The sequence below is a fragment of the Megalops cyprinoides genome, chromosome 2 (assembly GCF_013368585.1).
Source record: "Megalops cyprinoides isolate fMegCyp1 chromosome 2, fMegCyp1.pri, whole genome shotgun sequence".
In the NCBI taxonomy this organism is placed as follows: Eukaryota; Metazoa; Chordata; class Actinopteri; order Elopiformes; family Megalopidae; genus Megalops; species Megalops cyprinoides.
Genome location: NC_050584.1, coordinates 41,110,640 through 41,127,623, shown reverse-complemented (window position 1 = coordinate 41,127,623; position 16,984 = coordinate 41,110,640). Strand labels below are relative to the sequence as shown.

Genomic DNA, 16,984 nt, shown 5'->3' with positions numbered 1-16,984 from the left:
CCTAATGCAGCAAAGCAGCGTTCAGGCACTGATGATTGTTCTGGTACAACATCAGGATGGATGTGCATACTGTACGCACCTGCTTTTTAAGCTTTATTTCAGCCACTGGTCAATTACGGTTGTGTCTCGCTGTTGTGCATGTTGGATTTACAAGATTATACTTTGTCATTGTGCACTTTGTCTTCCAATCCTTTCCAAGCCCAACAGGACGCCAGCATTGTGAATGGCAGAGAAGCCAGGGCACACTCCAGGCCTTACATGGCCTCAGTGCAGCACAATAACAAGCATGTCTGTGGTGGTTTCCTTGTGGACAAGTTCTTTGTCATGACTGCAGCACATTGCCTGACATGGTAAGACAGGGGGGGATGTCATGGGATGTCGAAGAATGTGAACCGTAATGTCAAAAGGACTGTGTGAGAGAGTGATGTTTGGCAACGTTTTACCGAATAATATATTGGAATACTCTTTACACTTTAATTGAGACACTGAAATGATCTGATGAAGATCCAGGAAGGCTTTACTGTTGAGCCATTGGTGAAACACGTCTGCATTCAGAGAGAAAGACCTGGCTCAGTATTGTTGATTCAACACCATGCTGTTTCTTTTGCATAAAGGGGAGAGAACCTGACCGTCGTGCTTGGTGCTCATAACATTTCAGCAGGAAAGTCAGAGTCTGTCAAGATTGAAGTGAAATTTTACCATGTCTACCCTGGCTATTCCCGTCTATTGCAGAATGACATCATGCTGCTGCAGGTAATGATGAGCAATTTTGAGCTGCTGTGCTGTTCTCATGCTTTCTGTATGCTCACATTTCATAGTGCCCCCTTACTATTCCATTCAATGTTGTAAGCTCCAACGGCCAATCTATTTTCAGCTTAAGGACGTGGTTATGGTCAATAAGTATGTAGGAATTAGCCACAGAGAAGGTTCCATCGCTAAGCACACTAAGCACACGCAAGCATATCAATGGCCCTCAAGAGGCTTATGTATGAGTGTCCAACCAAACACTTTTCCTGGGTTTTATTTTCTCAAACAGGCTCTCATAGGTGTCTTTAAGTACATTGTGTAGCTCCACTTTAATAAGAGCACTCACAGCTATGTGTTGTGTGAAGGCTGATGGCAGAGCTTCTTTTGCAGCTGAGCAGAGAAGCTCAGAAGAACAAGGCAGTGCAGTGGATCTCTCTCCCTAAGCAAGACAAGGACATCAAAGCCAAAACCAGCTGCAGTGTGGCAGGATGGGGGGCCACCAAAACAAATGGGAGAGAGAGTCCGCTTCTTCAGGAAGCCAACGTGACTGTCGTGAACAGAGCACAGTGTCAAAAAGCATGGGGGAGGACAAATATCACTCAAAGGATGCTGTGCGCTGGGGGAAATGTTGATAACAGAGGATTCTGCCAGGTAGTGTTGATGTTTATATTAAAATCAATGTGTAGACCACAGGTTTGGAAGCCTTTTTACTCCTAAGGGAGTAGTTTTAGTGTTTACATGCTTTCCATACTTGTGTTGTGGTTGGTAATTACCTACTTTCCTTGCAGGGGGATTCAGGAGGCCCCTTGGTGTGCAAGGACAAAGCAGTAGGAATTGTGTCATTCAATGAGAGGGGAAACTGCAATGCACCCAAAAAACCCAATGTCTACACTCAAATATCCAAGTACCTGCCCTGGATCAAGTGCATCCTAAGAAGCATCGATTGAGCATTGGTGAAAATACTCATGTAATATTTGGATGATGACAGTCACGAATAAACATGATGATTTCAGCATTTTGAGAGAGGTGTGTGTGCTGTGTTTGTTTGCCTTTGTGTTTGAGTGCATTTCTGTATATATGAATGTGCTTGTGTGTATGCATATGTGTTTGTTTGGGGTGATAATCTGTGACTTTTCACAGTGTGCACCAGGTATTTATGTAAACTAGTTGTAATAATTTGGATATTTATGCTGATGGATATCATTCATTTCAACCTGAGAGCTTGTTGACCTGTGTGAAAAACAGGTCTGTCACTTTAGGTCACATCAACACTCAGTATCATACGTTGAGAACATTAACTGTGGTCTGCTGCTTTTGTGCAATGATGCACTACTTACAAGTCACACCACGGCTGCAGAAAGATAAATTCAAGTGAAAATTGTCACTGTCATCTGCTGCTGTTGGGTGAGAGAATGAGTTTCTGCTGTGCAACAGATACAGAGTCAGAATGTCTTTCAGTGCAGACCACCAAACCGCAAGATATTGCTCAGCAAGTTGAAGCGGCTTTGTCTACTCCATCTGAGTGAACAGAATATCTATATTTGTAACCTGTGTGATCAGACCGCAACCAGCAAAGCATCACAATTTCCCGACACAAGACAGAGCAATTAGCTCATCCCCGTCCCTTGTACAGGTAACTCAAGGAGCTCTTTTTAGAACTACACCAAAGGGCTACTTTCCACTACTTTCCATACACACAGACACACTGAGCCCTGCTGGATATCTGTGATGATGTTAATATGTGCATCCAGCAGACATGAGCTCCATTAGGCTACAAATTTCAGCCTCTTGTGTTTCATTCTTTAAGTCAGAGGGTTTTGTTCAGCTAATGATTAATTATATGTGGAGTGCATAGTACCAGGGCCAGTGACTCATTTTACGGTTATTAAGTCATCACAGTACTTCATTCCAGTAATGGAGGTGTCATGGAGGGTAGAAAGTATATGTGACTGAAACAGGGGTGCAGGGTTGGGCTCTGCCGTACTATGGAGTTGAGTACCTTCAAGCTTCTGTATTGCTCTGCTAGTACAAAATGTTATTTTTGACTTTTGCTGACAAAAAATGACCTGAAATGAAACTCAAATGAGAGCTTCATGGGCCTCACAGAGACCGGAACCTCTCACCTCACACTGTTCCACTTTGGGTATTAAAGGTCATAATAAGGCATGGTGACATAGAGGCTGCATGACATAGGGGGCTGCTTTGAGGAAATGTTTGAAGTTCTCGTAACAGAAACCACACTGGTGTCCACTGTTTCCTGCAAGGGGTACATAAAAGTCAAGCTGTGAACAGCTCATCGCAGGTGATTCTAGATCACAGATTGACAGCCTGACACAATGCCAGCCCCTCTTCTGATTCTCCTGCTGGGTCTCCTGTCCTCTCTGGCTCAAACAGGTAAGTCACAAGATGGCAGGAAACATCTCTGTCATTAAGTAGAACACAGATGGGGTGCCATATAAGTTGTGACATGTACAATCAATCACTAATATTTTCATGTATTTTTTCTGCCTGATTCAGATGGTACTGCCTGATCTGGTATTGGGAACCTGGTACACAGACAAACACAAAGTCATGAAATACCTAACTATGATCATATTTTGGTAGACATGCTCTGTTTGTAAAGAAGAAAGATCTACAAATCTGTGTCTTTATTGACCTTTCAGCATCCTTTGGTGTGCAGATTATCAATGGGAAATGTGCTGAGAAAGGTTCCTTGCTGTATATGGCTTCTGTGCAGCTGAATGGGAAGCATAAGTGTGGGGGATTTCTCATATCACCCAATTTTGTGCTTACTGCTGCACATTGTGACAAAGGGTAAAATCATTTTCATTCTTCAATAACTGCAGCATCTGGGAATGATCAGATGTTGTAAATGCCATTTAAATGTTTATTTATCCTATACACCTGAGATTCAATGCAATGGCTTGTATGTCATGTCTGCCCTGATAACATGACATGACTCAAAACATGATCAAAAACAAGCAGTGTCATTGCAATGCCACACTTTTATAATTATACCTATTGCCTCCTTTCTTGATATTCTATTACAAGAGATTGACTTGGGTAATGGTCTTATGGTATACTTGTATTGTGCTGAAGAGCATACTTACATATACACCTGCCAGAGAAATTAAGCTCAGTTTAGATCCTCTAAACTATATATTTTGTCTTCTAATAAAAATACATCACACACTACTTTAGGTCTGTAAAAAGAGCTTTTGAGACAAGAAGATAAAAAAGAAGAAATTATCTAATGAGTTGTGTATTTGCCATGCTTTACAGAGATAACATGACTGTGATTCTTGGCTCTCATGACTTAAAGGCAGACAAGAATATCCAGAGATTTGATGTGAAAAAAAAATACAAACCAAATGAATTTAAAGATGTGAAGACAGGCAAAGACATCATGCTTCTGCAGGTATTGCACAGGTTGTGCTGTTTAACAGGGTGCGGTCTTAATTTGCGAAATTACAATGCCACAAAATGAGAACTATGGAAGCATAAAATGGATTGATGTTTAGTTAGTCATATAGTATTTCTACCTTCCTTCCCTCTATCTTCCTTCATTAGAACTATGAGAGCATTTTTATAACATTGTGTCCTTTATTCCACTTTCTGTTTCTCAAGCTTTCAAAAAAAGTGAAATCAGGAAAAACAATTAAAACAGTGAAAATTCCAGTGAAGGACAAAAGCGTGAAGGCAAATTCAAAGTGCCTCGTTGCTGGTTGGGGCGCAGTTCGAAGAGGAGGACAGCCTGTCACTGACCTTCAAGTGGTCAGTGTGTCCGTCATTGACCTTAAGTTCTGCCAGGATAAGTGGAGTAAAATGGATCAAAAACTTCCTGCTAACGTAATCTGCGCTGGAGGGTACAATACAAAGAATGGGGCGTGCCAGGTTTGTAAATTTAGTAGTACATCTGTAGTTAGAGATCGAGTTTGTAGTAGCAGTGTAGAAGTGATTTCGATTTGGAGTGTAGATGAAGAATTGTCTGCCCCACACATATTATCTGTTTTGCTGCCTGCAGGGGTATTACTGGTGATTCTAGTGTTTGGAGGAAGAATCATTCAATAAGCAATTAGGTGCAGGTCTGGAGTGTTATCTGGATTACCACCTCTTCAAATAAGCACAACCTACAGTATTTAATGGATATGGGAGGTATTTACCAATATTCCTGAAAACTTGAAACCCTTTTTTCCTCTTTTTGCAGGGTGACTCAGGAGGTCCTTTGGTGTGCAGTGGTCTGGCAGTGGGCATTGTCTCCTTCAACCTGAATGGAAACTGTGACTATCCGAATGTGCCAAATGTTTATACTCAGATCTCAAAGTACTTACCCTGGATTAAGGAAATAATCAGAAACAATTCTTAGTCTTCCTGATCACTCCTGTGTGTTTTTCATCTGTGCATAGAGAAATGAAACATAGTGCTGATGGCAGATTTATTAAGTTGTAGAAAAAACACATGTACTGTAGATATGCTTAGAGCTCAATCTACTATGATGGTTTTGTTTATTTTAAAATTCAGAGTGGATTATGATTATTCCTGTGCATACATTGTAATGCCAATGTTATATCTGTTGCATTAAAACCTATGAAGCCAAATTTTTTTCATTGTTGTGTTTATTTGCATGTATGTCTAGCATGAGTGCAAAGTAAAAAAATAAACAATAAACAATAATATTATTCAATAATATTCACACAAGCCGAGCATTCATGAATGTTCTACAGATGATGGTGAGATGAAATACGCTACTCTTGATGTGGTGGGACTTTGATGTGAACAAAGTAAAAGGCACCATTTCAGCCTTGAGGTTCACCACATGAAGAGCATGAGGTGTCCTGAACTAGCATAGAACAGGAAACCATGCAGAAATAAAGCACTCAACACTGATGCTTTTATAACAGACATGTGGCAAACATCTACAGCCCATGCTATATCTTTTTTTATTTTTTATTGTTATTACTTAATTGTAAATTGTGTAACGTGACCATGCATGTTGCATGAAAGTGTTACTTTTTACACTAAATGTAATGAAGAAAAAGCCCAACCAACAAAACTACAACAAAAGTGACAAACATGTGTAAAACTACAGATTTTAAAGAGAAAAGCAATGGAAAACAGAAGTATTCTGTCCTTTTCTTACAGAAAGCTGTAAAGCTGTTTCTGTACTACACATAATCATATTAGTCATCTTTTCAACATGGATGGGAACAGTTATAAGCTGAACTGAATAATATTGTGCCCTATTGGCGGTCGGAAGGCAATGCATATGAAAACAATTACTGTTATCATTTCATTTATAATTACAGTGACAAAAGAAGTGTAATGCTGCTTGCCCTTATTTACTGTGCCATTAAAAAGTATATGTAGTGTTGTCTGACAAATTTAGTCTACATTGCTGGGTGAATTTCATGCTCAAACAGTAAAATGATCTGATACAAACTGAAATACAGAGAAAACCCCTCCTTTCGAGTATAGTAAAGGTCCTCACAATATAACCGAAATATCTTTCTTGATAAGCAAGTCATAATAAGAGGAAAATCTCTCCATATAACATTCTTATCTTTCTGGAGCACTCATTTCACAACCTGCACATGTCTGCTTGTGGTCGTTTTTACCTTAGGTCGTTGTACCACCATTGACTCAGCAACCCCTCTGCTAACACTCTCTGCCAATCTTATCTGCACTGGCAACAGCACTTCAGGATGACAGGCCAAAAAACAGCCATTGATCATGCTGTGTCCCCTCTGAGCCAAGAAAAGGTCATAAAACTGTAAACTATGAAGCAAATTACAGCATAACATATTTTTTAGCCTCAGGCTATTTTGAAGGAACTCAAGATCAGATCCATCAAAGCCACTAAACGTTGTCATCAACATATGAGATTTATTTTTCATTGGATGTCTTTACATACTGGTGATGTCATGGATCGATGACATATCTTGAACTAAAAGAACTTTATTCACTTAATTTTTTCCATACTGCTATCAATTGCAGGTGAACAGTAACAGTTAGTACGTTTGGTATTAATCTCTCAATGTGTGAGTAAATTTGTGCGCTGTACGGCTTTGGCAGTTTCATGACCAGTGTCCAATCAGACAATGACTGCAGCATTGTACAGGTGTGTGAAGGCCAGGAGATGCATCCCTGATTCAAGACTCATTGAGTGTTTCAAGGGAGAGGAGATGTGATGGAGGCCTGCCCTTAATTGGCATTTTTCTTTCCTTCATGCTCATCGTATTGCCTGAAAATTCCCTGTTTACGTTGCTGTTTTTATGATAAACATTAATTTGGTATATAATCTATTCCGGATTAAAAATGTTTTATGTGAGCTCAGATGGCTTAGATGTCACCCTACAGTCTGGGGTCCAAACCTGCCAATGATGACCAGGAGCCCATAGCAGCAGAACAAATTGGTTTCATTCCACCAGGTACAGAAGTGGATAGGTCTATCAGGGATCACACCTTACATCACTGGCGCCTTGAGGTACTATGATGAATTTAGTTAGGATTTATGTTTCATGAAAGATATAAAAAATATGAATCCTTGAAAATACAGGTGTCTTTTTTATTGTTCATTGCTTGTTCTACATGGTTGTGATGGCCTTGTAGCCACATCTACTTTTTTCAGTTTTTGTGTAGTGTTTGTATCCTGAACCAGAGAGTACAGAAGGTACTCAAAGCACTGAATGTTTGGCCAAACATCCCTCTGGAGCGCTCATCCCAAGGTTATGGACAAGCCTCCAAAGCAGCACTTTTTGGAATGTCTTTGACAAGGTGTAAAGGTTGTACCAATGTAAGGTGCTCTGGATAAAAGCGTCTGCTAAATGCCAATAATGTAAAAAAAAAAAAAAAAAACAAAAACATGACCAACTGGCACTCACAAGTATGTGTGTAAAAGAGGGGTAGAAGATCATAAATGGTTTATGCATAACAAAGTGGTCAGTTCTGTTGCATTTGATGTCAGAAAGCATGTGTAATCTCACTCTTAAGTACACTTGGGGAATATGGGAGACAGAGGCCCAAAGATCCACTGTGGGACTGCTAGCATCAGTTTAAGTTGTTTACTGCAATTACACTTTTGTACTTTCATACAGTGCTTCAACTGTCACCATGACAGAGATTCATTTACAAAATATTTTAATATTAATATTGAGTTTTTTCAGTTATGTATTGCTCAGTAATACAGGGAAAGTAATGGACTATTATTGATATGGATACCAGTGGTACCAGTAACTCTTTGGTTTTGGAAATGCTGATGTTGAAATGGTTTGTCTGTTTGTGGTCTGGACTTTATTTCTCAAGCTCTAAACTGAATATTAACAATGATAACATTTATCCAACTTTGAAGTTACCATTCAAAAGGTTTCAACGCTGGGTCAGCGCCAAAGATTGAGAAAGCCACGGTTAGTTATTACTTCCTTTCCCACGATGAGTAAGACGTTGGCTCCAACCTATTTAAACTTGCTTGCATCCCCGTGGCTTTACACAGGTTTTGGCCATGTATTTCCAACTGTGTTTGCATACACTGCTCTACATTGCCCTGTGTGGTGAGTCATGTAAGCTTTCTTTTGACATGCTAAACTGAGATTCTTTGAGCTGCTACTAGACTGTTGATTCAATATTGCAAATCTGAAAAAATAATAGAAATACAGCATAATAATTCAATTGACAATTGACAGTGGTTACAATGACATGCCGCTTGAAGAATAATTTTAAAAATTGAGCGACTAAGATAATTTATCTAGAGCTGTGTATCTTCTATCTGGAATTTTCTTACCTAGGATGTTGCTGTTAATTTTTATTGAAGTCGACTGTCAGCTTTTTGTAATCGTTTGTAATCACAGTTGCAATTTTGGTAGTATACTACCAAAAAAGTACTGCTATTTTGGCTTTCTTTGATTTGTTGATATTAAAAGTTCAGCAGTAAAAATGAGCTATGAGTGCTTTGTTTAAAATTGCTCCTTTTTTACCACCCCAAGGGGCTGAGGGGGACCAGCTGCGTATTGTTGGTGGGCATGAAGCTGAGCCCCATTCCCGCCCTTACATGGCTTCCCTGCAAGACGGCACTGTTCATATGTGTGGAGGAGCGCTAATCAGGGAGGACTTTGTGCTCACAGCTGCGCACTGTCAAGGGTGAGCTCCTCTCATGACATTACCTGTCAAAATCGGCTCTAGATAAGGCCAATGCACAAAGCGTGAGATTGCATGGTGTGTCTTGTAGTTTCAGGAACTACAGAATAGTCCTGGGGGCTCACTCCCTGGACGAGCAAGAAACATCCCAGCAGGTGTTTACGGATCTCAGCTTCTTCCCACACAAAGCGTACAACTATACCAACAATGACATCATGCTGATCAAGGTAAGTGTTATTTCATCTTTATTTTACTAATGGGCAGTAGGCTAAAACATTAGATATAGGGACATCAGTTTCACTGAAAGGTATTGAGGTCATTTGTGTAAGCTTTTTTCACATTCCTTTTGTTAGCTGAATGGGAAGGCGAAGCTGTCTAGCGCTGTCCAGGTCATCCCTATGATGCATAAAAAACTGCGGGAGGGCAAGGAGTGCAGCGTAGCTGGCTGGGGTGACATTGGTGACAATGACACCTTCCCTGACACACTGCGAGAGGTGAAAACTACCATCATCAACAGGAAGACATGCGACCAACAGCACAAAAGGATTGACATAACAAGCCGATTGGTGTGCGCAACAGGCCAGAAGAAATACCAAGGCTTTTGCACGGTGGGTTATGCTTACATAGTTGTTTGTTACAATTGCCATTGTTGCCTGATTGCATGTGTACAGTTTTACCTCTGCCTAAATGAAAAGTCACATAACCATTACTTAGACATCCTCTGTGGAATCAAGCCATTATTTTTTTTCCTTTTGTAGGAATGAAATACTGATTTGGGGTAAACGAGTTACCTGCCATACTAACTCATTTCATTCTGTTACACATCTTCTGGCATGCGCGCCATTAAAACAGCTTCTTTGAAAACAAATTTTAAAAAGTGCACCCTGATCGCTGTTTAGAATGTTATCTCTCTCTCTCCCTGCTCAGTGTGGTTTCCTTATTCTGATATGGTTTGCAGGCGGATTCAGGAGGTCCATTGGTGTGCGACAGGATGATAGCAGGCGTTGTTTCATTCTCAGGCCGGCGATGTGGGGACCAAAGAACCCCAGATGTTTACACACGTGTTATCAGTTATAAACGCTGGATTGCGAACATCCTTAAAAAAAACAAATGACTTCATTCATCATTGTGCAAGGTACTTTACAGCAGCTTAATAAGTTTTGCATGTTTACCTGTAGTTTTTCTGCAAATAACAGAAAAAGTTAAAAAGTTATCTTGTCCGTTATGAAAAGAAGTGTTTTATTATTGCCATTGTTGCATTGTTTATGATTTGTGGATTCTGAATAAACAATTGCCTTATGACAAATATTTCAGTGTTTGTTCATTTGTGTTTGCTTCATATAGAGACACTAGAAAAGCATTTTGCCCGTGATATAGATTTGTTTTCTCTCTCCCTGCTCAGTGTGGGAGATTGTTCACATATCAGAATCATGAAATATGCTATTTCAATAACATGCATTCAAAACATGGCCTTATATGACAGTTAAATTTTCTCTTCCACACTTAAATTAAAACTATCGGACAGTGTGCACTTTATCAAAATACATAAGTATGCTTTCTGAAGTAGTGTCACCAATGTGTCAAAATTGTAAGGAATAGGACATTTAAACGAAGGGTTGCTTCAGTTCCGGGCACTGCTATTGTACTCTTGGGCAAGGTACTTAGCCCACAATTGTCTCAGTAAATATTCTGCTGTATAAATAGACAAAATGATAACTTATGCAAGTCGCTCTGGGTAAGATAATGAAATATGGGAAAGATAATGGAATAATGTAATATAATGAAGTAGGCTATTCTGAAGTAGAGTGTATATTCCGATGGGACATTTGAATCTGTCCATGATGCGACACCTCTGTTTGAGTATCTGATGAGAATAAACAGAACACCAGTGGGGAACTTCACCAATAACAGTTGGCGTCTCGATGCACGGTGGGCAATGTAGTTATGAAGTGGCCGAATCCAACATGATGAAACGCAAGGTGATTTATGTATGTGCGTTGAGGCAAAACTGCTAAGATAGCACATGTTTAGTCACGTGTTTCCAAAAGAAGCACTTATAAAGTATTCATATTATCTATTTAAGCCAACAATGTAGCTACATATACAACAAGGAAAAACGTAAGCTAATAATATATATCAATCTGTACCCCCTATTCAAAGTTAAGATTTCCCCACCCTCTATGGTGCTTTAAATACGGCAACCAAACACGCTCCCACAATGGACATCATTTCCCAGTGTACATTGCGAATATGTGTTCTTCACTTCAAGTCGTCTTGGCGCTTTCTCGTAACGTGGGGGCTGTAGTTTTTTCTCCCACTGCAATTTTCCCCCATTTTCCCAAAGGTTTTGCGAAGCTCGAATGTGAGATAGACTGCGCTCTGCAGACAGAATTTGCATCACTCAGACATGAAAATAATGGGCAGGTAATTTTAAATTAATAATACTGTCCAATATAATGAGAGAAACAGAGAAAATGAAGGACATATAATTATCGCCATTTGCTTCAGCTAAATCCTCCAGAACGACCCGTTTGCCTGTTGCGCATGTTGCTTTGACAGGGATAATGCGTGATGTATAGTAACGTTAGCTAGAGATATATGAAATGAACCCAAAACAGTGATATTGTGTATGTGACGTAGACCGCTGTATTGTCCACGCTGCGGTGCGATAAGAGATAACTAACATCACATACAGCCGTTTCTTTGCTAGGTACAGATTCGGCGAGCAAGTAAGCCAGTACAAATATAAAAGGTAGTCCCTGCATGCTGTTTTAAGATGGATTTCATCTCATGGCAAAATATGTAAATAAATAACCAACGTGCATCATTACATTAGAAGGCTGGCTGTTCTGATGTTGTTCGATTGATAGCCACATAAGTGGGAGTCTGAAATGCAGCTAGCGTTAAACAGAAGTGAATATTGTTTTTCAAACACTGCATTATTTTATGAGACATTTTCTGCATGTCATATTGCTGTTGTTGTTACTGATGGTTGCAAATAGCTATACTTAATGAGAGAAACAGCTAGATGAGTTGGTTTAATGTGAAAGTAGATTTCTTATTCATTTTATGCAATAATCATTTGTTTGGGTGTTGATAAAATTGCTGTAGTGTCTGTAGGAGTGATATCATCTGGTTACCTTTTCACAGGAGTTTGAAACTAAAACAAGGCAGTTACAGGAACAAAGCATAAGCAGGCTAAGTCTTTGACCATGCCTTGTATATTATTATTATCATCTTTAGTTTGTTTCTGTTTATTCTGAGTAAGTCATCTTAATATACTGTTTTGTCTTTCCCACACATGCAAAGGTAAGACTTCAGCCAGATGCATTATGGTATGATTCATTATTGTCGCATTGACAATGCCTGACACTTTTAAAAGGAGGAAAGAGACATATGAGGCCATAAGGTAGCAATGTCAATAAACAGCCATCATACAGGAGATGAAACATGCAACTATCTGTTTGTGAACTGTTACCGTGTGTGCATAGCAACCCACTTGGACAGAAACACATATAATTGTATGATGACATCAAGTTATTGTTGTTGTTATTGATGATGAAATAGCAACCCAATTTATAATGTATTTCTGCACATGATTTATTTCAATGCCAGACATGTACAAGTATGTCTTTCTATTTAGGTGGAGTAAATGGGAGTTCTAAGTAATGCAAAATATCTCTTTCTTTCTCTCTCTCCCATAGCTGCATTTGAATTATTCAGAAGATGTCCAAGAAAAAAGGCAGGTATGCTGGAAGATGTTTCTTTGACAACATCATAGCTCTTTGATTGCATGTGTATGTTTCTTGCAAACCGGCTTTACTGATGTGTGACAGCTAATGGGACTTTGACTCATTTGTTGGAAAACTGGAATTTTAACATTTTCACAGTTGAATAATGGAACAATATTAAAATAGTTGAAGCTTTGTAGGTCTGCTTACAGATGCATATTACCTTCTCACACCTTACCTGGTGTTAACCAACAAGGGTTCAGTTCCTTGCCTCCATCTGTCAAACAGCCCACAACAGTCAGTTCTGTCTTTTGAAGTACATGATGCTAAGATCCTGTGACTTACCATATGTATGCCAAACTAATGCCACCAAGCAGTTTACTGTAAATAAACCAATTCAGCAGTAGTTTTGACTTGCGAATGGGTTTGGAAATGAGCTGCAGGCTGCAGTGTGGCTACGTGGTCATGCTGGATGGGGGTACCAAGTTAAAGTTTGTGGACACCTGTAATCCCCAGGAAACGTAGCAGTGGTGAGCTGAGTGACAGCCTGGCCGCTGACCCCAACAGCATCCTGGGCATGAGGATCCAGCACAGTTGGAGGGAGAAAGGGGCACTGACTAAGTGGAAGGGGACCGTTCTCGACAGACTGAGTGTCAACCCCACGCTCTTCATGGTCAAGTACGATGGATTCGACTGTGTCTACGGCATCGAGCTCTTCAAGGACGAGAGGGTTTCCAACCTGCAGGTCCTCAAGGAGAAAGTGGGTGAGTGGGCTTGTCAGGAGGGGCTCTTGGTTGAGAGGCCTAGTAGATGATGCCTCTGGGAGGTTGGAGCACATTTGAAAGTATGAAGTGCTTTCTGATGCTTGCCTGGCATCAGTTTTCAGACCTTCACAGTACGCTTCCTTAGCAAAAAAAGGACAGAGGCCTCACACTCAGAAAGGTATGCGAGGTTAAGATGATTGTATGTCAGTTTTGTAAAGGTCACTCACAAATTGTAATGCCTTATTTTATTCATTCAGTAAAGGCAAACACAACAGAGAAACATTTTGGCTGGTTACAGAACTGTAATCTGTAAATGGGTCTCTCATCGTATTTGTTTTGCCACATTGCTTTATGCCTGTGTGCGGAGTAATGACATACCAGTACAAACACGGACCATAGGAAACATTGAATTACTATTTTACAACAATAAATCTATCTTTCTTTATGATTGATGCATAAAGTTGAGTTATTTAAAGACAGTTTTCTGAATGATTTAGTCATCAGCAAATGTGAGCAAACTAAGGGGACCATAAACCATGTAAAACCTGTTACACTACAAGTTCATAAATATTCTTGTTATTAATGTCTTAGTTTGTCTATGGTCATACTGAAAATATAAAGAGCAGATAAACATTACATGTTTTGCTTTTCCAATTGCCCTTCAACCCATCCATGCTGACCATCTTCACAGTGAACAACAAGATCAAGGTTCCCCATGATGCAGAGGAGCTGGTGGGCAAGGCTGTGGAGCACTTGTTTGAAAAAGAGGATGGTGAAAAGAATGAGTGGAGGGGCATGGTCCTTTCCAGAGCGCCGATCATGACCAACTGGTATTACATCACCTACGAGAAGGACCCTGTCCTGTACATGTACCAGCTGTGGGACGATTTTGAGGACGGAGATCTGCGTATCTTACCTGAAGCAGGTATCCATATGTCTTTGGTTTAAAATTCACATAGTCTTTCAGTTCTATGTGTCACCATTACAGAGTCCTTTCAGGTTGCAAGTTAATAACAATGTAGAACTGATATCTAATATGCCATGCAGTGCACATTAATGAACATATTCATTAATTAAGCTCAGTCTCAAGATTTAATTACCAGATAATGTGCATTTAAAAGTCTATTGAACCACTCAATTTGCTTATGATAAATATCAGATAGATATGACAGACTGTGACATTGGCACAAAAGTAGACATTTTAGCTGTTGTCCTTTTTTTCCCTTAGAGAACAAACACTTGCTCCCAGCTGACAGGAAGCCAGGTGAGGAAACAGAGAGCCTTGTGGGTAAGCAGGTGGAGTATGTTACTGACAAAGGAGTGAAGAGAACCGGTCTGGTGATCTACCAAGTCCCTGCCAAGCCGTCTGTCTACTACATTAAGTATGACGATGACTTTCACATCCATGTGTATGACCTGGTCAAGACCTCCTAAGAGGACCCAGCTGTACGTTCCCCATTGCTCACCTGCCATTGACATTCTCTTCTCCCATTGCACTGTAAGGAAAGTGACGTGCTGTATTGTCAAAAAGTGCAATCATTCAACAAGGCCCTGATTTTGAAGGGTTTTTAGTCCTCCCACACAGCAGTACCTGTCCAGCTGCCACTAGAGGGAGATGGGTCTGTCAGCCTCTCCACAATGGTAGACATTTTCCAGTGGAAGAGAAGCTGCCTCACAGATTCAGCAAATACACTTAGATGTTTTAAAATGAGGCATCAGAGTTGAAATGTTTGAGGAAAAGTGCTGAACATCTGCATCACGCATTTGGCAGGGATGTGATAACTGTAAAAATATAAGGTTGTTATGAAGTTAGATGATCTGCTATAAGCAAAACAATTGCCCATAAAATGTGTAGAATGTTAATATTGTCTAAACCTGGCTTTTGCCACAGCAGAGATGTGTAGCTGGTGCAGCTCTTATGGGGTGAGATATAAAGTTGCTACAGACTTGGTTATAATCTGCTATGGGAATGTGGATTATTTCTGCCCATCTCAACTCCAACTGAAAAATTCTACCAGTCATGTTCAGATGCTGGACCAGTCAGGGAATGTTGTCAGTTAAACTCTGTATCTGTCAAAGCCCTGTGTGTAGCATGAAAACTGGGAAAGCAGTGGGGACAGTGTGAATATTAAAACATAGCCATGTTTGACCACACCTTTGTGAGTAACGATATTGAACTCATAGAGCCAATCTTTATAGTAGGAAACAACTCTTCATTTTAAATGAAACTGTTAGTTGATTAATACCCTGTTGGAATGAATTAACAGTAATCTAATGCAAAACAGTTATCACACTAATTTTACTGGCAGTGCAATGACTACTGTTTTTGTTAGTAAGCCTATGAAAAGTAGGTGTTTTGGGAAAAAAAATGTATAAAAAAATCAGTGAAGGTATCATTCAATTAGCAATGGTAGAAATAACTATGCTTTGTAAATAGGCAGCAGTGGCTTGTGACTAAACTTTTGGAAACTAGGTCTGATACATTGACATTTTTTGACACATCATTGCATTATAGATCAAATTGAAGTAAGCATTTCCTTTTGACTTGATGAACTTTTGAGTATAGAAGATTATTCATTTGATAGAGGAGAAAGCAAAACTAAGATGGGCCAGTACACTTGACCATGGGATACTCTGAGCAGTAGTACTATAACTAAGGTTGAGAATTTAAGGTCAATATTGTCACACCCCCATGTTGCCAAATAAGACTACTTAAGCATGTACAGGTCCCGATGACCCTAGAGAAGAGCTAGGCTGTGAGAAGCCCACATGTGATCATGTTGTCACAAGGTGAAATACAGTTGTGTGGATGGAAAGCATACAAAGCATCCACACCCTCTGTAAATACATATGCAGAATCCTGTTTTTCTGGCAAAGGTGTATTAATGACCACATAAGAATGAATACACATGTTTTAACAATATTTTGACAGGTGAATGAAATTATTGTCTTCGTGGTCAGTTAATGTAGGGCCCTGCAAAAATTTAAATTCGACAAATGTAAGCTTGACAAATGTCTTAATATGTTCAATGTATAAAAATGTACAATCTGATTGTATAAAATTTGGTAAAAAAATTATCAATGCAGTAGTAATTGCCAAATATACTATTTTTCACCTGAATAAATATTTACCTACTAATGCCATAAAATTTATGTATTTACCAAGGAATTGTACATAAAAGTATTGTAGTTACTATATTTACTCTATACAGAGTAACTCCTGAATTTATGTTGCTGGCCCTGAATTCAGGTTGATTCTCATATTTATGAGGTAGAGCTTGTTAAGTAATTGTCGAAATTTGGATGTCTTTCACAAAGAATATTATAGCAAGGCTTCTTTAAAAGGTCGGTTTAAATTCAAGTGCCTTCTTGTCAAACTAAAACTGAAAATAAGACAAAAAGTTTGATTTGTTGCTGATAGTCATTTTTTTTTTTTACTAAAAATGGAACAGAATGCCAATGCCATTCATCCCCTCCTATGAGAGCACTGAAAACTGTCTACAATGAGAAAAAAATATGACTTGGATGGCAAGCATCTGTGTTACAGTTTAAGGGAGAGAGTGATTATATTCTGAGGAATCATGTTACTGAATCCTTCTATTGCATGGACCT

The 16,984-nt window shown here is 39.4% G+C and overlaps 2 protein-coding genes across 3 annotated transcripts; both read left to right on the top strand.

The window, feature by feature from the left end:
• Positions 1-243: 243 nt before the first annotated feature.
• Positions 244-9,991, top strand: LOC118771214 (mast cell protease 3-like). The gene is made up of 8 exons (XM_036519140.1): positions 244-350; positions 615-753; positions 1,138-1,398; positions 1,536-1,683; positions 8,727-8,880; positions 8,975-9,104; positions 9,231-9,485; positions 9,836-9,991. Exons 1-8 carry the CDS (start codon positions 259-261, stop codon positions 9,989-9,991), a joined length of 1,335 nt encoding a protein of 444 aa, XP_036375033.1. The 5' UTR covers positions 244-258.
• Positions 9,992-11,205: 1,214 nt separating this feature from the next.
• Positions 11,206-16,345, top strand: LOC118772869 (spindlin-W-like). 2 transcript variants are annotated; one of them, XM_036521512.1, is made up of 5 exons: positions 11,206-11,301; positions 12,582-12,619; positions 13,125-13,372; positions 14,064-14,297; positions 14,601-16,345. In XM_036521512.1, the coding sequence occupies exons 3-5, from the start codon at positions 13,186-13,188 to the stop codon at positions 14,804-14,806; spliced, it is 627 nt and encodes a 208-aa protein (XP_036377405.1). In that variant the 5' UTR covers positions 11,206-11,301; positions 12,582-12,619; positions 13,125-13,185; the 3' UTR covers positions 14,807-16,345. The 2 variants fall into 2 exon arrangements, with proteins under 2 accessions (XP_036377405.1, XP_036377404.1); XM_036521511.1 differs by having other exon boundaries at positions 11,223-11,301; positions 12,582-12,623.
• Positions 16,346-16,984: the final 639 nt, after the last annotated feature.